We start from the raw sequence: 21,967 nt of genomic DNA on the forward strand, positions 1-21,967 counted from the left end.
TGCTGTTTTCAATAAATGATTATATTACTGTGAGATTATTTTTCTCTTTCGTTGAACCAACACATTTTAGTTATCCATCATGTGCCAGAAGCAGCTTGAGATACAAAAACCCTCAAGGGCTCACAGTCAAGCAAGGGATGCAGAAGTAGTTAATACTTATAATAAACATAAGATGATAAGGGATGGACCACATTCTCTGAAGGCTCAGAGGAGAGGAAAGAAAACTCTCTTATCAGAGGAGTTGGAGAAGACTCTCCAGAGGAGGGGATATTTGAGCTGGGTTTTGAGGGTTGAACAGGAGCTTCCAAGATAAAGATATTAGAGGAGAAGTTTTGGGCAAAGGGAACAGCATTATCAAAGGCATAACTGGGCATTATGGATTCATCAGTGTGACTGGAGCATGGACTGTGGAGTATGTGAGATGGGAGAGTTCAGGGATGGGGGAAAAATATGAAACTAGAGTAAGAGGTTGAGTTGGCTTCTGAAGGACCTTGGGTGCTGCTCCAGGGAGTTTGGTCTTTATCGTTTTGGAGATAGAGAATGCTGAGGGTTAGGCTTAGGAATAACTTGACTACCCAAAGAGAAAACACAGAAATGTTGACAGCAGATCCATCCGTGGATCCCCATGATTCACATTGGTTGAGATGATGGAAGAGGCCCAATTGTTAAATCATCCATCTGCCCCATAGGAATTTTGAGGTGCTCCTGGTCAATTGGAGCTGTGTCACTCTCCATTTGGACACCCACAGTTGGCCAAGGTAAAGTGATAGGGAGTCAGCATGATGCTTGTGGCTAGAGAGAGGACCGGCCAATCTGTTCCCAAACTGCAGAGCTCCAGTCCCTCCAAGAACACGACATGCATCCTTCTGTCAAGGACTCCTCCTGGAAGAGACTCCCAGGGAGTTGGCCCCGAACGACTCTTTCTATCGATAGTATCACCTCCATGGGCCGGTGGTGAGCTGGTCACTTGCTTTGTCCTCCCGTTGCACTGTCCCTCAGTTCCCACAAGTGTAGGATGGTCAAAGGCCCGCTCTGTCTCAGAAGAAACTTATGTGAACAAAATGAAATGACGAATGTGACTTAGAAAATGACTTTGCTAAGTGTCATATGGTCTACAAATACCCGTTAATCACCGTTATCATTAAAATGAATGGTGGCCTCCTCCATTCTCCCCACCTTTTGTCCACCAGGCTCCCCCAGTGGGAGGCCAACAAGCAGCAAAGACGTTGGGGCCTTCCAAGGGGCCAGGAGGAAAGCAGGAAGATCCTGGGGCATGGGGTGGGGCCTGAGGACACACATGGAACAGTACCCAGGGAAGCCGCTCAGGTCAAGAAGGGGAAGCAGTGTGTCAAAATGGCAGGTGATGGGCTGGGCTGGGGCAGGCAGGGCCAGGGGCAGGGGCCAAGTTAAATGGGAAGGCCAGGGAAGAGGGGAGATTGGGGGCTTTTCTACTGTGCAGATTCTCCGGGGAGCAGGAAGGGCTGGAGTTTTTCCAGAGGCTTCTTTTCAGGTCACTACAAGGATTTCTTTTTGTTGTGGTCTCTTGGGTCTCAGCTAGGGAATTAGCACCCTCTGAAGCCTGTTCTCTGAGCTCAGAGGTGCAGATTAGAGGCCCGAGGACCCATTTGCTGTGAGTAGCGCTCACAGTTTTTGTATTAGTTACCAACATTTCATAACTGGAAGAATTCCCATAAAGGTCTGGATTTCCTGCTTTTCCTGAAAAACCAAGAGATGAAGCAATCTTGGGTCCACATTTCTGCAGAGGAGCCCTTGGTTGGAGTCAGCTTATGACCCTGAAGGCATCTGAGTTACTGGCCCCGTAGCATACAATTCTTAACCTGTCCTGATTTTCTGGAGCACAGGAAGCTTGTGCTTAAAACCTTCACCACTGACATCTTTTTTTTCCAACCACTTTATTAAGGTCTGATTGACTTGCAAAAAGCTGTACGTATTTAATATATACAACTTGATGAGTTTCTAGATAAGTATATACCTATGACACCCTCACCACAATCTGTACCATAAACCTACACATCACCTCCGAAAGTTTCCTCCTGCCTTCTTATTTTATTATTATTATTATTATTATTACTGTGATAAAAACACTTATAAGATCTATCCCCGTAGCAAATTTTTAGGTATCCAATACAGTATTGCTAACTATAGGCACCCCCTGTACAATGGATCTCTAGGACTTGCTCATCTTGTGTAACTCCCACATCATCTTGGTGGACCTCCTTTCCTATCCGGCCTCCCTGGTGACTGTTGCCATGGCAACGCCAATCAAAATACTGACGGCTTACAGCCAGTGTGAAGTTCCTTCCCTGGGTGGATTTTATTTTGATTGTGAAAGTTTGAGCTCTGAAAATTACCTTTTTTCATGCTTGTCATATTTAGAGAATTTCTTTCTTGTATGAATCCTCTGGCGAACAAGAAGAAATGCACTTGGGCTAAAACACCATTTTCATGCTCATTATGCCATACGGTTTCTGCTGTCCCTGGGGGTGGGGCTTCTGTAAATTCCCAGCATGCATTGGTACAGATGGGGTAGATCTATGTCAAGGGGCAGGAGGGGTCAAATATTAATTTCTGCGTGTTGTGTTTAAAAAAAAATTGTGGTGCTGATAGGGTTATACTGTATACCCGTTTCCAGGAGTTTAATACATTCAGGCTGCTAAGTAAAATACAGTTCACTTATTTACAGTATTTTATTGATACACTACCTATTTCTCAAAGTAACCAACAATAAAATATAAGATATAAAATCAGGAAACTATAAAAATGGGGGAACAATTGGATAAATATAAATATCCCTAGCAGATACAGAGAAAAGCATGCTCCTTCTGACTTTCCATGGTTTGACTCTGGCGTTAAACCGTTTGACCTGAGAACTGATGAAGCCGTGCTCCATGTGGTCCAGGCCCTGAGAAGGACTGCTTTAAAGAACCGTTCAGCAGGCAAGCAGGCCAATATAGAAAGAGCTCCGCTCTTCACTCCCACCTTCCAGAGGATACGAAAGGGGGACAAGTCTGACCTCCCATCCTCACCGCTCTTTTGACCATTTACTTCTTACCCTCCTCACTGGCATGATATCCTCTCTCTCTCCCCCTCCCTCCCTCCTTAGCTTACTCCTCCAGCTCCATCCAATTATTTATTGTGCAGACAGTTTTAGCCTTCTTTTTATGATTGACTCATAAAAGCTTTCAAAAGTCTCAGACTGTAAGAGAGGGGTCAGTCTGTAAACATTCTCAATTATTATCCTTCGTTCTGTCTATTCATTCAGCAAACATTTACCAAAGACCTATTATGTGCTCTGATCTAGGTGAGGGCCTGGGGAGACAAGGGGAAGCAGGCAGGCCTCTGAAATGCTTCCTGGTTAACACAATGGGATAGAGAGTGGGTGGAAGTACCCTCCTCAGCCCCACCCCAGGGAGGGCCCAGGGCCTGGTGCCCTCAGTATTGACACCTGTGAGGCAAGTGGCCCACAAGGCATTGGGGGTGCTGCTTTCTGGTGGAACTTTTCTATGCCTTGCAGCAAACCTTTCCTGGGGTGGCCCTCGAGCATGGGACCGCAGGCACCCTCACTAGGAGGAGGGTCAGGACAGAGGTGCCCACACAGAAAGGCAGAAACAAGCCAGGGGTGGCAAGTGCCAAGCAGGTAAGCATGAACACACACAACTCAAAGCTGCTTAAAAACCAGGAGGCCCAAAGCAATCGGGGAGAAATCCTCTAATCCCCTCATGGAATGTCCGGGAATGCTCCTCACTCTCCTTCCAATGTGTGCAAAGTATACAGTAATAACATCAAAGTATTCTTCCCCTAATCGGCTCCCAGAATGATTGAGCAGGCTCTGGGCAATTGCTCCGAGTTTTTTTTTCTTTTTAAGGAAGATTAGCCCTGAGCTAACTACTGCCAATCCTCCTTTTTTTGCTGAGGAAGACTGGTCCTGAGCTAACATCCATGCCCACCTTCCTCTACTTTATACGTGGGACGCCTACCACAGCATGGTGTGCCAAGTGGTGCCATGTCCACACCCGGGATCCGAACTGGCAAACCCCGGGCCACCAGGAAGCAGAACAGGCACACTTAACCACTGCGCCACCAGGCTGGCCCTCTCCGAGTTTTCTGCAAAACTGTTTTGTGAGGAAATTTCATGTCTTGTGCCAGCGGGTTTCGTTCTCACAGGCACTGGGGAGACAGTGATCCGGGGGAGAGTGTGGGAAGACGCCAGAGGCCCTTGGGGGGAGTTCCGCCAGGTTTAAGGCAGTGGAAATAGCCATCCTGTCTCCTGCTCATCAGAGCTGGCAAGCGGGAGGCAGGGCCTCAGGCTGGGGAGCCACACTGCTTCACCGTCTAGCTTCCCTCTTACGAGCTATGTGACTTTGGGCAAGTGACCTCCACGCCTCCTGGCACCTCAGTTACCTCATCTGTGAATGTCTTGCAGGGTAGTTACAAGAAAGAATGAAATGGGTTGATGTAGAAATAGGACTGCCAGATAAAATGCAGGATGCCCGGCGATATTTGAATTTCAAATAAACAACGAATAATTTTTTAGTATAGCTGTGTCCCAGATATTGCGTGGGCATAACTGTATTTTCATTTGCTAAATCTGGCAGCTCCAGACGGAAAGTTCATGGAAGGACACCCGGCACCTAGTAAATGCCCCATATGTCAGGTGTTGTATTCTGTTATTGTCGCCTTTAGGAGGGAATTCATTACTTGGGAATTTGGTTTTGAGGAGATTGTTGATCTTAGATTTGGGTCTGATCAACCCCTCGGAGTTAAATTGGGAAGGCCGAGCCCTTCTGGCCATGGAGCCACAGAGCATCTCCTGAGGGGCCTCTGGCTGTCCAAGCCGCAGTAACCAATGACTCCCAGAGAAGCTCACCTCCAAGGCCACCTGCCCCTGGCTCCACTCCCTCTCTCACCACCTGCATCTCAGACCAGGTAGGGATGCCCTTTGTGGGTTACAGACATGAGAAGCAAAGAAACAAATGTGGGCAGAGGGAAGTGACGCTTCCTCAGACCTACTGTGTGCTGGGCCCTGGCCCTGATACTTCCCTTGTGTTTTCTCAATTAATCCTCCCACAAATCCGCATATGAACCCCAGGCTACATTTACAAATTGCAGGTGATAATACCTCCTGGCCTTGCAGAATCGTGAAGAGGAAATGAGAAGTGGAAAGGGAAGGCCCTGAGCTCGGAGAAGGTGATTGATACATTTCTTTTCTCTCCTCTCTTTTCTCGTTTCAATCCCCACTTTACCAACAAAAAAATGGACTCATCTAGGGCTGTTCAGCTGGCAAAGAGTGGAAGGGACTGAACCCCAGGCCCGTTGGCCTTCCCATTACACACGCTACCCTTATGGTGTTCTGCAGGTCATTGGTCTCACCTCCTCTGGTTCCTGATGTCCCGCAGGCCTCCAATTCCCTCTCATTCTTCCCAGCTACGCCCCTCCTCACAAGCTCCTTTCTCCAGGAAGCTCTCCAGCTAGCACGAGGCTGAACACTGAGCTGGAGGGAAGACAGCAGGGGCACCCCCTCTCACCCTGCCGGGGCCCTGTCCTTCCCTGGAGCAGTCAAGGTCTGAGGGGCTGGGTCGTCTCCTGGCAAGCTCGCCCTACAATAAACCAGCAGCTCACATTTTGTTCTCCTTAAATAAACCTTATAGAAACATTTAAATGTTTATTTCGCTCATAAATTCCCAGGAATGCACTACAGTTTCCTAACCGCTTAGGCGCAGGGATAAATATAGGCCAGTGTCAGAGACGGGAATGTTATCTCCCGTTCCCCGATGTCACGTGACTAGGCCTGCCCTAGGAAGCTCTAAGCTACAGCCCCTGCCCCAGCCCAGGCAGGAGTGGAGAGTTTAGCTCCTGCTCTTGGGCACTGGCAGACAGCCTGCGCGAGGAGGAACCTGCCAGAAGACAGTGTAGGGTACTGAAGTTGGAGAGGCCTAAATGGGAATCCCACCGGGGTGACCTTGGGCAAGTTACTTAACTTCTCCGAGTTTCAGGTTCTCAAACATTATGTGGAGCAAATAATCCCCATTTTCCAGGCTTGTTTTAAGGATTAGATGAGATAAAGCAAGAATGATGATGATGATGATGATGATGATGATGTTGATGGTGAGGGTGATGGTGGAGGTCGAGCACTGCTGTGACTCTATTCCTGCGTGCCTCTCTCACAGCCTAGAGGGCAAACAGGGACTGCTTCTGTAGAGAGAGGCCTGGCCACAGAGAGGACTTAGCGTTCTTGTGACAGGATTAAAAAGACTCTCCGGGGACTTGCGAGAAAATGATTATTCCAGTGGCAAGTCCTAAGAGCATGGGAGCCAGCGGAAGCGGCTCTGCTGAGGTCTGCTGGTGGTGGGGCTCCGCCCTGCCAAGCGCCAAGGACCAGTTCTCCAGCTCCTCGAAGGTTCCCCAGTACCCACCCTGTGGAGCCCTCCGTGCACCAGGGCCTGCCCGGCCTCTGGTGGACCCTCTTTCCTGCCATTGCCCACTTTATTCCTAGAGGTCAGGGATCAATAATCACCAGATTATCCTGCCTTCTTCATCACAGTCTTTCCTCTCATGCCAACAGACTTCAGAGGTGTGGAAATACACACAATGTCTGTTAGCCTTACTCCGTGGAGAGTGTATCACCCGGCCAGCCAGCCATTGATCCATCATTGTCTTCTATCCTCTCCTCCTCCCTGCTTTCCTAATGCTGTTCCTCCCTCCATTTCTTCTTCCCTTCAATCCAGGCATTTAATCATTCAGTCAGCTAATTATCCACCCAACCTATCACACAACCATCTGTCTATCCATCCATCCACCCACTCATCTTTCCATCCCTCCATCCCTCCATCCCTCCATCCGCCTTTCCCTAAGCTCCCACCGCATGCTAGAGCCTATGCTGAGAATTGGAGATACACACATGAAAGACAGCTTCTGACCCTAAGTGGTTCACATGCAGTCTGACAGGGGAAGCAGAGAAACAAAACATGGCGAGCTACTCCACTGCTCACAATAGGAACTAAGGAGAAATCATTGTAATACACATTCCTGACCTTCTGCAACAACTGACACTGCTAAAACGCTTTCTGCTTTGTCCTAGGCACTTCCACAGCTACCATCTCACAGCTCTCACTCTGTGACCAGAACCACTAGAAGCCATCCTGGCGGAACTGTCCTCTTGACCCTTTCCAAATTTCTTTTCCATAGAGGATGGGGCCTCAAGCATCTGCTCCACCTGCCCAGGGCCTTTGGTGTCCAGGACCCTGGTTCTACTGCTGGGTGGGGCCAGGGAAGGAGGCAAAGCTGGCAGGAACACCTCAACAGAAACTTGGATTTGAATCTCTACTCAACCATGACACGACTGTGGGACTTCTGGAGAGTCACATAGTTTGCAGAGTCTGTTTCTTCTTTTATAAAATAAAGATAATAATAATATCTCCCTTGGAGGGATGAGGCCACAGAGCAGGTACCCAATAGGCGTTCCCAATATCTTGTACACCAGATCCTAGTGCTTTATGGATAACTTATTTGAAGGTATTTCATTGACGATCTTAATTGAAGCTGTTCTTGCAAAGGGTGTGATGAGAGAAGTGGAAATGAGCTCAGAGAGGATGAATTCAAAATCCTCAGTTGGAGCATCCAAGGTGCTGCCTGGTTTCTAGCGATCAGAGTGTACTTACCTGCCTCGGTTTTCTCATCTGTAAAATGGGATAATAATTGTAGCTGTCCCTTAGAGTCATTGTGAGGTAGCTACGTGTAAAGTGCTCAGAGCAGTGCCTGTCACAGAGGAAGCAGGGCATGAGGGCTCTCAGTTGGTTAGTTGGGGCTGGCGGGGGGTCCCCATTCTGCAAAGTCCTTACAGGTTCCAAGTGTTTTACACACATTAATTTGTCTTCATCTGATTCCTGATAGAAAATTGATTCTTTCGGTCCTAAACCTTTTTCCCCCAGTGAGGGAGCACACATTTCCCAAGGGGTCTCCAGGGAGGTGTAGACAGCACCCCAGTCTGCTGGCCAGTGAAGACAGGGCCTGAAGAGCCAAGGGGAGGGAAAACGGAGGAAAAGGCTGACAGTCCACCTTACGTACTTAAGTTTCTTGTTAAGCGCTAGATATTCCCGGGGATAGCGCAGAACAAGGGTCCTCTGATTCCTGATCAGACAAGGTCATAAGAGAACACAAGAGCAAATCAGATCAGAGGGAACCGTCATTCGATTGTAAATCCACCGGGAAGGGAACTGCCTGAGAGCGGGGCCTAGGTTAGCTAGGTATCAGTAAACATTTGTTGAACAAATTCAAGAAATATTTATTGAGTAAATTCAACTCAATTCCATGTTTGTTGAGTACCTGTTGCATGGAAGTGAACAGTTTTCCCATGTGCTCAGACAAACTCCACTGCAGTATAAAGGAGTATTTTCTGGACTAGAAAGAAGAAAAATAATAAATCTTGCCCTGTTTTCTTGGCTTACAGCCATGAAAGAGTGGAACCTAGGCCTTGCTACTTCCTTGTGACTAGACTTCGGACAACTAGTTTAACCTCTCCAAGCCTTGGCTTCCTAATCTGTAGAATGGGTGTGGTCATCGCTGATTTACAGGGTGTTGCAAAGGTTATCTGAGATGATGAGTGTAAAGAACGCAGTAGGAGCCCCACGTATTCGCTTCTTTCCCTGCATTTGGACACGATACCAATTGCTCTGAACTTCCAGTTTCCTGGGGATGAGGATCTCTGTCCTCAGCGTGGTGTTAGAGGACCCCTGGCAGTGATACGTGTGAAAGCTTTTTGCAAACTGTTTTGTGTTTTATTAGGGCCTGAGCACCTGGTGCCGAGTCCTTTGCTTCGCACTGTATATAGATTATTCTCGTAACTAAAGGCAAGCTGCCTGGGTCTGACTCTAGGCTCGACCACTTAGCTGTGTTATCCTGTGCATGTTACATTTCTTTTTGGTGCCTAAAGTCTTCATCTGGAAATGGCAATAATGATAGTACCTACTTCACAGGGGTATTGTGAAAATTAAATGAGATAACGTATGCAACAAGCACAGTGCCTGGAACGTGAGAGGGGGGCCTTAAAGCTTTGCTGTTGTTAGTGGCTCATAGATGTGGAAACTGAGGCCAAATGAATAACTCCCCCAGGGTCACACTCAGGGATGAGAAGCCCAGCTCTTTCCACTCTGCCATGCTCCTTATACCTTGTGTCCCTATGAAATGGAAGGTTTCTTGTACCTTCCGGAACCCGCTGGCTGCCTGGGAACCCTGCTTGGTGCTCTTCTCTTCTATAAGGATGGCCGAGCAGGATCGGCTCTGGGCCCAACCTGCTGAATGATGGTGGTGAGCCAGGATGGGGTTCTCCCCACGCTGACACAGACAGGGAGAGAATTCCAGATTTGTTATGGCAGCAGCTACCATGCTCTCCAACTCTGGGCCAAAAGAGGAGGAGGAGGCCCAGCAGCTTCCTGGTCAGAGGTTCTAGGAGATTCACAGGCAGATCCCTTCCTGTTAGGGCCACACACAGAGAAGTGCTTCTCCAGAGCCTGCTCCAACTTCACTTCGGCTCATTAAAAAGTGGGAGTGGGGTGTGAGCAGGGTTGCCACTGGTTAGATGAGCACTGCAACGGCCTTAAGTCAACAAGATGCTACCGTACAAGAGGGTTAAGCATCACTTTCTGCCTAGAGCATCAGAAAGGGTGGTACGAAGTAGGCACCTAGGGAGACCCGGAGTGAGGGTAACCCTTGTGTGTGGCCTGGGCCGGGGACAGCTTGGTGATCTGTGTTTCTAGGAGACCATGTGCATCACGGCATGCTGTTGCATCATCTGGCTGGAGGAGAGGGAGGAAGGGACTGCACAGGACCAGGCACAGGCAGCACAGTGTCTGGGCAGGATCCCGGTCCACAGGCTCATGCACGTGGGAGCACGGTGGGCAGAAGGGGTTTGGGGGACACAGCACTGGAAGCTGTGGCACTTTGGGGATTGAATGGCAGTGAGTTCTGCAGGGACCCAGGTCGGTCCTCTCAGACAAGAGCTTTGGGAGCACAGGACAGTGTCCCCTTGGCCCAGGCACCTCTCACAGAGGGCCCCAGAGGCAAAGTCTACAGTGCTCAGTGCAGGGTAGAGACTAAGAGTGTGGGCTCTGGGGCCAGGCTGCCTGGGTTCAAATCCTGGGCCTGCCACTTAGGAGCTGTGTGACCTTGGAGGAAGGCACTTGACTTCTCTGTGCCTCAGTCTCCTCAGATGTGAAATGGGGATGATGACACCCCCCCTCATTAGGTTGATTGGAAGTTAAATGAGTTAATACAGTATAATAGTACCTGGCACGTGGTTAGCTGTTATTATTAAGTGGCTTTGTGGACAATGGAGATGGTGGGGTCAGGGGGTGGGGTGGGGGATGCTGGAGCAGGTAATGTGAAAGATGTGAGGTCTACTCATGAGCTCACATGGACCTGCCTTTGGGTTTCTAGAAACTCTTGGAGGAAATGGTAGTTGTCCAGGTAGCAGTTAGAGCCGGCAAAATGGGGGCTCTCACAGCCAACAGGAGCCTCTTTGCACCCTCAGGTTTGCAAGGCGCCTCTGAGGAGGCCCTGCTACCCCAATGAGTCAGTTTTCTAACATGGCTGCCAGTCGCAGGCCAGCAAATCACTGATGCTCTGGTCACACTGCATCTGGGGCCAGGTCTGCTGCCCCACAGTGAGGGGGAGACAGGCAGGTATGTGCCCACAGGAGGGTCTAGGCAAACCTCTGACACAGTCTTTGTCATGGGAGCAAAGACTGGAGGGACTGGAGGAAAAGAGACTCTGGGAAGAGGCAGAAAGCACCTTCCTGCATCATCAGGTTTCATTCCTCTGCAGGCCTTGTGGAGGGCAGGACTGAGGGAGAGTCACGGGGGAGGCGGAATCCAGCTGGCCCAGCAGGCAGAGCTGGCCAACCCCGGCACGGACGTCCCTGTGAGGTGGGGAGCTCCCCAGTGGAGCTCTCCCTGCAGATTCCAAGACCCACCGGAGACCCGATTCTACAGGTCCAGGCTGGCTGAGCAACCGGGGTTTAACAAGCTCTCAGATGACGGTCTGGGGCTCGCACTGTGCAGAACTTTGCCCGCCTAAAGGAGGGGGCTTAGACACGATCTGGGATCCCTTCCAGCTCTGCCAGTCTGTCATCCTGTGGTCCCCGAAGGCCCCAGGCTTGTGTCCAGAAGCCCCTGGCTACAAGCTCATCCCTTTGACACTCCCTGTTGAAGGGCCAGCTCAGACAACATGCTCAGGACACAGCCTCAGAGGGCATTGTTGGGAAGCTTTATTTCTTTGTGGATTTTGATTACAGCTTCTGATTAGGAACCTAAAGGGTGTGTGTCTGTGTGTGAGAATCTGTGTACGTGCAAGAGTCTGTGTGTGTGTGTGTGTGTGTGTGTGTGCAAAAAAGAAAAACAGGATCTAGGCCTACAGCTTTTGTGTTTTTGTGTGAGAAGACCGCAGTGAGTGCTCATGCCGCCAATGGGAAATGAGGGCTGGAGCCGAAGGAACCAGAGGCAGGACTGGACCCCGGGGAGCTGTAAACTCAGAAGGATGCTCTGTTCTTTGCCTGCTTCACAGATGGGAACTCACATGGTACCAGGAGTTCCAGCGAGTCCTCCTGGACAACCCCCTTCCCTGGCTGCCTGGCTGCCCCTGCTCCCAGGGACCCAGGCTCCAGACCCTGGAGGCTCCAGCCCGGCTCACAGGCCTGAATCCTCCCCTCAGGCTGTGCTGCCTGAGAAGCCCACTGTGGGTTGTCTGATGGGTACAATGGAGGGAGCCGCTCTTCTTTGATGATGCCCTGTGGGCTTCTGGAGAACTCAGGGAGGGCCAGTGCCTGTCAGAAAGGGCAGAAAATAAAAGAATACTGAACCTGGGGCCGGCCTGGTGGAGCAGCAGTTAAGTTTGCACGTTCCGCTTCTCAGAGGCCAGGGGTTCACCGGTTCGGATCCCAGGTGCGGACATGCCACCGCTTAGCAAAAAGCCATGCTGTGGCAGGCATCCCACATATAAAGTAGAGGAAGATGGGCACGGATGTTAGCTCAGGGCTGGTCTTCCTCAGCAAAAAGAGGAAGATTGGTGGTGGTTAGCTCAGGGCTGATCTTCCTCAAAAAACAAAAACTAAAAAAGAATACTGAATCTGATGTGGCCTTCAGTCTCGGGTCTAACCTGCCCCAGCTCCACGGTCCCTCAGGCCAAAGAAGGTACTGAGGGCTGGGCTGGACAGTCTAGGAGGCGGTCATTAACGCTTGCCCTGGGGAAGAGAGGAGGAACTGAAGGCACAGAAAAGTGAACAGACTCCCTTGGTCTCTTGACCAGGATGTTGAGTTGCTGTGATGTGAGCCCAGCCTGGTCTGACTCCACAGTCCAGATTCTTAAGTCCTGTGCTAATGGTCCTCCCTTATAGGACCTGGGCATCCTGGCTCCAGCTCACCTGAATGCCTCATGGCTCCTTCTCCTGCTGGACTGGCAATGCAGAGGCCATCGGACCTGCAAACAGCCTCTTCATTGTCCTGACTTCCCACGAGCAGGGAGACAGAGTCGTGGCATTCGCGGGACCTTCAGACACCATGGGCCCCCCCCCCGTCATGTCATAGAAGTCCACTTCTGACTCAAGGTCACAGGGAGAGTGAGCTTGTGAGGACCTGGAATCTGGAGCTCCTGCTGTTCCGCCAGGGCTCTCGGACCCTTGCCCGTGCGCTGAGCTCACGGATCCCTTCCCCTGCTTGGGCGTCCCTGGAATCTTGCCCTTCCCTCTGCCCCAGGGCGGCTGCACTTACTTGTGGTCTGAAGCCAAGATGGTCAGAAGCGCTGGCGGGTTTTGTGCTACCTGGTTTTGTGTCTCTTGAGGAGAAGGTTTGAAGCATCTATTGATTAGAGAAGTTTAGAACCAAGAGGAACTGAACTGAACGTAAAGGCTCTCTTCATGAGGGTGGTCGCATCTCTGCCGATCTTTTATGACTATTTTTTAGGAACACTTGTATTCTTGGGGAGCATCGCATGGCAGCTGTTTGGGGGAGTTGCCCAGGATTCAGGAGCTAGATTTTGCTTAAGAATCTGGCTTAAAGGCTCTGTCGTTGTGAGTGACACAACAATTTCAGGGACTGTGATGGCAAGGAGGCCAGGCTGGAGAGGAGGGGCACAAAGGGGACAGAACCCATCAAAATCGTGACCTGAGGACCGGAAGCAGTCACTCTTGAATCTACTTGTTGAATGTTTTGCTCTGTAGCATTCCCTTCTTTAATCTCCAAGCTCTCAGTATATTAAAAAAAAAATTCCATTGGTTAAACCTTACAGTTTGCTATTGGCAATGCTTTGGGGGACCCATCCATACTGGGTGAGGAACAGAAGAAAGAAAGGGGCAGAGCGGAGCATTCAGTTTGGGGGGAGGCCAGATGTCATCTGCAGAGGAGCAGAGGAGCCACCCAGAGCCACTGAGAGCAACTGACAAGCGGCAACCACATGGCCCAAGACGTTCCCGGGAAGCAGGGCTCAGTAAACCCCTGAGCTGGCTGCCTGTGGCCAAAGGCACGGGGGCTTGGCGCAACGCCATTTAGGAATGCAAGGGCTCCCCGAGGCTGCCAAGTTCTGCAACATCTCCATCCCACGAGCTTGGGATGTGGAGATACAAGAGGCCACTCTTTTCTAAGTATTTATTATCTAAGTTCCCACAGCTATGATGTGTAAGGAAGCAAACGTCATCGTAACATGAAAATATTCACTACGAGTCTGCCCGTTTATCAAATTCGTGCTCCCTCAGACATTCTTCCCTCGCTTCACAAGTGTCTCGTGGCTCAGGGCAGTTCGGACAACCGTCAGCTATGACAGGACAATACAAGTTCGGTGCCAACCAACTGTCAAGTTCATGAAGTTTGGAAAACCACACTGGATTACTCTACATGCAAGGTGCCGGACCAACGAGGGGCAGACGGAACTGGATCGGTTAACAAACGAAGACAAAGTTATGAGGAAGAGGGCAAGCTAAGTTCTTCGAGGGGAATGACTCAAATACTGAAAGATTGAAAGAGTTCCTGGGGAAAACGAATGGAGCTCTTAAACATTAAACAAGAGCATCTCTTGTGAAGGTGCTGCGGAGGGAAATGTGAAGGATGTGGTATCATGTCAACAGATCATTTTGTTGGTATAAAAATAAATATACCGACACCAAAATCAACACACTAGATTAATTCTTTGTTCATTCTAAAAAGTAGTATGTATCTATACTTTGTAATATGCATAGCTAAAAATAACTTGTTTTCATAACTTCACTTCTGTAATACAATGTCAAAGAGACCTTTTAAATTAACTCATTTTCATCATTTCCTTTTTCATAATACAATTTTGCTGGAAATCTTGCTCACCATTGACTACGGAATTTTGATCTTCATTTGAAGCGGACTCAGTTTAAATGACCCTTTGCTGCTGCCCCAACCCTAACGGGACGAGCCCTCTGTGCCCATGGTTCTCCTCTGGTCTTCCTCCTTCCCAGGAGGGTGCCTGCAGGGTTGGGGTGGTTGGACTTCCCAGGAGGCCTCGGTCAGGCAGCCTAGAAGGTTCCACTCTCAGGGTATGTGGGGCCCTGGTTTGATTCAAATGAACTTTGGGTATTTCTTCCTCAGTGTGGAAGCCACACACTTTCCCCGGGCGCCCACCGCAGCCCGCACAGGCTGTGGGCACAACCTCTGGCCCGGCCAGGCAGTGGGGCCTGAGCCCAAGGTGCTTGGCTGGCCCCGGCCGGGCTAGCTGCAGGGAGGGGGGGCACTTACTTGGCCGGCAGGGCTCTGGGCTGCCTGTGGCTCTCCAGGGGGCTCCTCGTCCTCGGGAATGTGGGGCATGGCAGCCTCCTGGCGGGAGTGGCCGCGTGTGCCCGGAACCTCCGCTGCGTCAGCCCCAAAGATGCTCCGGGAGGCCTGGGCTCCGCAGGCTGAGGAGACGCCAAAAGGACAAGTCAAATCGGCTCCCATCCCTGACCCCAGCTGGATTCCATTTCCAGGAGCCACGAGCTGCAGAGAGAGCCTGCTTGAGTTTGCATCAACAGGGGGTCGGAACAGGCGTGCAGGGGACATTTGGAATGACATTTCCTCCTGCTCTCTGGCTCTGTTGACAAAGTCAGAAGTGACCTTAGAGATTTTGCATCTAATTTGGTCCTTACAGTAAACACAGCTATCCCAGAAGGGAGAAAAGTGCTTCGAGCTCCTCAAGGCCACAGCTCATGGAGGACACGCCATTGGGATTAGACGTATGCGTGAGTACATTTATTGAGCACCTGCTGGATGCCGGGCACTACCCTAGGAGCATCACCAACATCGCCTAGTTCAGCCCTCACGGTGACCTCTGAGGCAGACATTAACGTTCACATTTTACAGATGAGAGAACGGCTGCAGAGAGCGGCAGCCACTTGCCCAAATCACACTAGGAACGAAGCATTTGACTCCAGATCTTCCTGCTTCTGAGGCCAGGGCTCCTTCCGCTCTGCCCCACAGCCGTCTCTGGTGGGGGAGGGTGGGGGGAAGGTGCTTCCTGACTTCCCGCCCCACAGCTTGCCTCACATCCTTCAGCAGCAATTCTGAGCCCAACAACGGGGCTCTCTCACTAGGGGACAGGCCTCGCTGGGCCCGTCAGCCCTGCTAAAGCCACGACTCTGGAGGCAACAGGCAGGACAGACCCTGTGGCCGTGCGCAGGGCTCCCTCGCCAGGCTGATCCCATCCCTGTGGGCTGGCAGCCTTGAGGCCTGGCCAGGATTGACCTCGATCAGTACAATCTCATCCGTATCACCACAGTGAACAGCTCAGGGATAGACAACAGATCCAGCCTCAGCCCATGAGCACACGACAGTGTTCTGAGACCCAGAAGCTTCCTCTTGTTCTGGGTGGCGCAGCGTGCTGCCCCTGCCATTCTGCTTCCATGAGGAAGGCCAGCCTGAGGGTGGAACCGACCCACACAGAGGGAGGCAGAGTCAAGAGACCTGCAGACAAACGAAGCTGGAGCCCGGATCAAAGTTCACCTGCAGCCTGAACTCTTTCGGAACCAGCCAGTTACACAAACAACTAAATCTCTTTGTGTTTAAGTCAATTTGGGTGGGGTCTACTTGTAACTACAAACTTGTAACTGCTAACAGCTCTTTCGTATGTCTTGCCAGTCTAGAGGTCTGGGACCGTGATCTCTGCAACAGACCCAGCCAAGGGGTCTGGCTCCCCCGCTTCCTCTTAGCAAAGGAGACAGGTGATGCGAGCTCTCCATCCAGAGAGGCGGCACAGCGAGGGGAGAGAGCACAGGCTTGGAACCAGGTACCCGGGTTTGAGTCCCCACGCTGCCCCTCACTGGCTGTGTGGCCTTCAACGCTGACCTCACCTCCGAGCCTTCATTTCCCTGTCAGAGATAAGAATGCCTCCCCTGCAGGATCCTTCAGATGATGAAATGAGATGACGCGCCCAGCACGGAGCAGGTGCTCACAGCGGCCAGTGCATGGAAGTCTGCGGCCCAGGAAGGCTGCCTGGAGTCCGGAGGGCTCTGCCTGGCCTCCTCCTGCTCCCAAACTCCTCCAGGTGCCCTTGCCCTAGCACACTGGGGGAAGCCCGCAGGGACCTGCAGGACCAAGAACCGCCAATCTTGACCTTCAGAGGTTCCTTGAAGGAGCTGTTCTGCTGGACGGCAGAGGAAAACCACCCGACACAGATGTCATCCTCAGAGCCGGTCCTCAGCCGCAGCCAGGAGGCTGCTGGGACACACAGGGGAATGAAGGGCGCTGCCATTTACTGAGTCCCTACTGAGCTTTTTGGATGAATCTCCTGGGTGTCCACTATGAATCAGACCCCTCGTCGGCTCTAGCCAACAAATACTGGATTTTGTATTTGCTGATTTGTATTTAAAGAATTCGAGAATTTTAGCCCCCTGGGATGGTCATTGTAACCACCATCTTGACTTTTGTCACTCTCTGTGGTGGAACAGTTGGGGTGACCCCTGCTGGTCAGCTCGAGGAACCTCGTCTCAAGTAGACTAGCCATGAACTGAGGCATTCATTCATTCATTCATTCGCCACAGACACTCATTTACACTTCCCCCCTGCAGGCCCTGTGCTGGGTGCTGGTGGCGTAAAGATGATGAAGACGTGGTCTTGGGCCTCGAGAAGCGCAGAGTCCAGTAGTGGGAGGCAGTTGGCAAACAGTATAATGGGGTAAATACTTTGAAAGTGAGAAGATGCAGGATCCCAGAAAAGGGTCCTTAACTATGGAAGCTATGACAGGTGGGATACAGTTTTAGTGAAGATTCCACGTTACAATCAGTGTTTGAGCTGAGCCACGAACACTCAAATGCTGAATAGACTGTCTAAACAGAAGAGCTGGAGGCCTGGAGGGCAGGGAGATACGATTTTAGCCTGGCTCTTGGGAATGAGAGCTATGGGGCCAGGGCATGCTGTGGCTCCCACCCCAAATGTATGAATAAACTGAGCATCCAGTTTGCCCAAAGATGAACTCCATGATTAATTTCTATCACCTTCACTTGGACTTCAGCAGCAGTGACATCAGTGGTCAAAGTATTTGATAACAAAGGTTGAGGGGAGGAAAAGAGTATCCACAATCCCCAGTTCCACTAGGGAAATAGGCTACACTGCCCAAGAAACCTCTTAAAATGATGTGTGATGTATGTGCAGGTCCTGGCTGTCTTAATAGGAGTATGATTTGTAAAACATGGGAGGTGACAGTTCCACTTTTCCTTTACGTCTTAATCTATACAAAGTGTATTGTGCTCTGCAGGTTAACAAAGATTTAGACAAATGAACCATGTTCAAAAAAGGGGAAGCAGGAGGCAGGGAGACAAGAATTTGCGTTTCAAGAACTAAAGACCTTTAGCCTGGAGAAGAGAAGGTGCAGGGAGGAATAAAACCTCTTGTCAGATATTTGGAAGCCATTCATGTAGTTCTGTTGTCCCCAAAGGATGGAGGACCACCAATGACTGAAAGGTCAAATGAAAGCAAGGGAAAACTTTCTAGTGGTTGGAACCATCTGAAGATGGGCTGCTCCTTAAGGTAGTGAGCTCCCCATTCCAGGGAGAGTTCCAGCAAAGGCTGGGGCAAGGGTCACAGGATTCCCAACCCACTTCAGGGGCTTTTTCCAACGCTGGAGGTCCCTAAAATCCTGGACTCTTCCTGGTCACAACAAACCACGGACTTGATGGTCCCATCCCATAGGATCCTGCGATCCTAGAATTCCAAAGTCGCATCAGAGAATCTCTCCCTTTCCTCTGACTCTCGCTCCTCCAGAAAGACCGGGAGTCAGTCCCAGGGCCGGAAAGCAGAGCGAAACAGAAGCGGGGCAAGACAGACAAGCACCAGGAGGTGCGAGCTGCCGCAGGAAGCCGCAGAGTGGAGGCCGGCTGCGGCCCCACCCTGGACGAGGCCGGACTGCTGCCCGGAGGGGCCCTGCGCCCCGCCTGCCGAGGCCATTCCCACGCTGCTCGGCCCTGTTTCCTTTCTCTCCCATCCATTCTTATAAACTCGCGGCTTAAAATAGCAAGGTAGCAGCGGCGGCCCTCCCCCGGGGTGACATCTGGGTTCCGCCGGAGCTCGTGGGCACGCGGACCTCGCATCCATCACGGCGAAGTTTAGAACACAATCTCCAGGAAGCGGTGATCTAGAGCACCGGCCATAAAAGGAAAAAATATTCAGAAACGTTTGGTCTCCCAGCGGCTCCTTCTTTAATCCATTTTCAAGGCCCTTCTTGCTGCCTCTCCAGCCTGGTCAGTGAGGGGCAGGTGGGTCATTGCCAAGAGCCAATCAGCTCTTTGGACGCTACTCACTCTGCCGCCCCCCCCGCCCCGCCCCCCACCAGTGCTTGAGCATAACCTGGCCCATTTCACAGGAAGGAAAACTGAGGTGCAGAAGGAGGGACGCGACCTGATTGGGTCCAGTTACCTTTGTACCTGGTGCAAATCATCTAAGAGCCTCTGCTCAGATAACTACCCAGTCATTGGTGTAACTGAAGGTTGAAAGTCTCTAACCCATATTTAAATATTTTATCTGCCCCTGGCCATGCTCACGAAGAAAAGCAAAGGAATATACTTTTCTTCATTCTTTCATTCATTAGATATTCCTAGGTTGCCTGCTGAGTATCAGACACTATGCTGGATGCATTTCAAGTGCTATCTTATTTAACCCCCATGAGATGGGTTTTATTGTTTCCATTTTATATATTAAGGAACTAAGGATCAGAGAGGTTCAGCAACTTGCTTGAGATCACACAGCGAAGAAGTGGCAGGCCAAGGATTATAAACCAGGCTAGTCTGATTCCAAGCCCCATCATCCTTCCCCTCTTCTGCTCAGCCTCCTCCACCAGGAGTTCTGACCCAGCATGAGGACCCGCCCCACAGCAGAGGACTGGAGTGTGCATTCCCAGTGGGGATAAGCATGGTGGTGGGGCGGAAGCAGCAGGCTGTCAGGCCAGGGGTTTTATGAGGACACGAGAGGGTCCCACAGTTTGAGGCTGCGTGACCCCCACCGTGGGGTGGCAAATCCAACCATTCATCTGCTGGTCCATCCACTTACCCACTCACCTTCTGACTCCTCCATTCCCACAACTGTCCATTAGTGTGTCCACCCAACCTTTCACCCCAGGAAGTCCCACACTTGTTGGGTCCACAGCACAGGCTCCGCCGCTGGGAACAGCTGCTGTAGGCCCCGTGGGCCCTGGGGAGAGGGTGCTCTGACAGTGGCCGTACAAGCACAGGCATGCCCACCCACAGCTGGTGGAACACCTCCATCCTGCAGCCCTCAGCAGGCGGTACCTACCTGTGGGGGCCGCCTATGACCCAGCAAGCACGGGGGCCCCCATCAGGAGTCATGATTTAGAAAGGGCCTCTGCCTCCAGCGCTCTCAGCAGCCCTGTGAGATGGGTAACTAAGTACTATTATTATCAACGTGATGATCAGGCTCGTTTCACACATGAGGAAACAGAGGCCCCGAGACTTGCCAGAAATCAGATGGCCCGTGAAGGGCAGTGCCCAGAGCCAGCCGCAGGTCTGTCTGACTCCCCAGCGCCTCGCAGGGCTGAGCCAAGCGCTTCCTGGGTGTTGTTCTTGGCAAGCAGTGGCTTCTCGCCACGGCCCCAAGGGTGCCTCTCCCAGAGCCTTGTGACCAGTCCCAAAGAAACCAAGGGCCCTCCGACACCACAGTGTCCCAGGGGCACGGCCTGCCAGCTGAGCGGCTCTCACATTCTCTCTGTTCATCCCTGAAGGTCAGGAAAGAGCCACAGGCCCTTCTGGGAAGCAATGGGTTAACCCAGACTCCACTGACCTTTCTGGAATGACTCAGAATTCTCAGAAGGGAGTTTTTTTGTTCTTCCAGCTTTGAATTTTTGCTTTCATTTTAGCAACACAAAGAATTTGAAAGAGATTAGCTTGCTATTAATACCACTGGTCTATCTCTAGATGAAGAATTCGGATGGACGGAATCGTTTGGCATGACTGCGCACACATCTCTCTCACTGCCTCTGCAAATTCTGGGGACCGGCCAAGATGGGCGCACGGACTTGCTCAAAGCCACACCTGTGAGTGAGGCGCCGTCAGATAAGGTCCCAGAGCCCCTGCTCCGCACGTCAGTTTCTGGCCCCTTATTTGAAGGGTTGGCTTGTAGTAAGTCATAAGCAAACGGTCTGTGCATTCTGCTAGTCCTTCCTTTCACGGCTCCACATGGGGAGACGATGCTCCCTGCTCCCTGCGCTCACCCGGGGCAGTCCTGGACACACTGGGAAAGACTCAATCTTCAGAGGTCAGCTCGAAGTGCTGAGAGGCACCTCTGTGGCTCCCTGGGCCTGGCCAACTGCAGAGCTGGGTCCTGTACCCCACAAGCGAGCCCCATGGGGTCCACCTCAGGACAGCCCCATTCTGCTTCCTAACCTTGGGATGCTGGGGAGACTTTGGAGCTGACAGATTGGGTTCCAATTCTCCCTCTGCCTCTTTCTTGCTGGATTAGTCTCTCCTGGCCTCAGTTTCCTCATCTGTAAAATGGAGGTAAGAGCACCTATCTTTTAGGGTTGTGGAAAGGATTAAATTAGGAAATACATGCAAGGTGCTGGCAGATAGTCTGTACTCTAGGAGTTTCTTCCTCATTCTCTGAGAAGGACAGCTGAGTCCTCTCAGCCACAGTGTCATCAAAACCCAACCAAGGCCCTGAGAGTCTGGTGTTCATCCTGGCAGCAGAGACCCCGGCTTTGTCTTTTGCAAGTAAAGGAGACATGGTCCTGGCTTGGCTAGGGCTTCTCCTATGTACTGACAAATAGATAAAAGACCATCAGACAGATGGGAACTAAGCCCATGGGGGCCATACGGTCTGGGGATGCTGACATTCCCTCCGCTGTTGTGGGGCCAGTGGTGGCAGGCGGTGGGTTCAGAGAGAGAGGGCACAGCACTGTGATCAGCCCAGATACGCTGTGGTCAGTCCCAGGTCGGTGCTGTGGTCATCCTAGGTCTGGGCTGTGGTCAGTCCCAGATCTACGCTGTCATCTGTCCCAGGTCTGGGCTGTGGTCATCCCAAGTCTGAGCTTCGGTCAGTCCCAGGGGAGCAAGGGTGGGGTACAGCAGGGGAGAAGGAAGAAGGGGAGGATGAGGGACCGGAAGGGACTTTCCCAATGACTTCTTGCCCTCAACACAATGCCTCTGGTCCAGGGGCTGGGAGCACAGGGACAGAGGCCTAGTGGTGCTTCGGTGAGGCTGGCCCTGAGTACTCCCCCCTCAACACGCCCTGGGCTCTGCACCCTCTGGCCACTGCTCTAGTCCTGAGGATCTCTCACAGGCTCTGTTGGCTGGGGGGGGCCTCCCTCTCCTGATTCAGAACCCATTCTAGCCCTGGGAGTCAGCCAGCGTCTGCTCAGACCAGTGCCAGGGCCACGTCCAGGTGGAGAGCCTGGCCCAGCTCCCAGAGGAAGAGTGCAGGAGTCTGCGCAGTGCTGCACAATGCTGGGGGCACGGGATGGA

General features: G+C 51.5%; 1 protein-coding gene across 10 annotated transcripts in view; it reads right to left on the reverse strand.

The window, feature by feature from the left end:
• The window catches only part of IRAG1 (inositol 1,4,5-triphosphate receptor associated 1), a 142,218-nt gene that overhangs the window by 62,163 nt on the left and 58,088 nt on the right, over positions 1-21,967 (reverse strand). For 6 of the 10 annotated variants that reach the window (XM_070491091.1, XM_014844181.3, XM_014844182.3 and 3 more), the window contains one exon: positions 14,766-14,923. The exons of 2 other annotated variants lie outside the window; for them this stretch is intronic. In XM_070491091.1, coding sequence (XP_070347192.1) covers positions 14,766-14,834 — 69 coding nt within the window. In that variant the 5' untranslated portion in view covers positions 14,835-14,923. Of the gene's footprint in view, positions 1-14,765; positions 14,979-19,784; positions 19,897-21,967 lie in introns of those variants that run through there. 2 more of the 10 variants (XM_044753321.2, XM_070491090.1) reach the window with 2 other exon arrangements.

Source organism: Equus asinus, chromosome 20 (assembly GCF_041296235.1).
Source record: "Equus asinus isolate D_3611 breed Donkey chromosome 20, EquAss-T2T_v2, whole genome shotgun sequence".
Taxonomy (NCBI): Eukaryota; Metazoa; Chordata; class Mammalia; order Perissodactyla; family Equidae; genus Equus; species Equus asinus.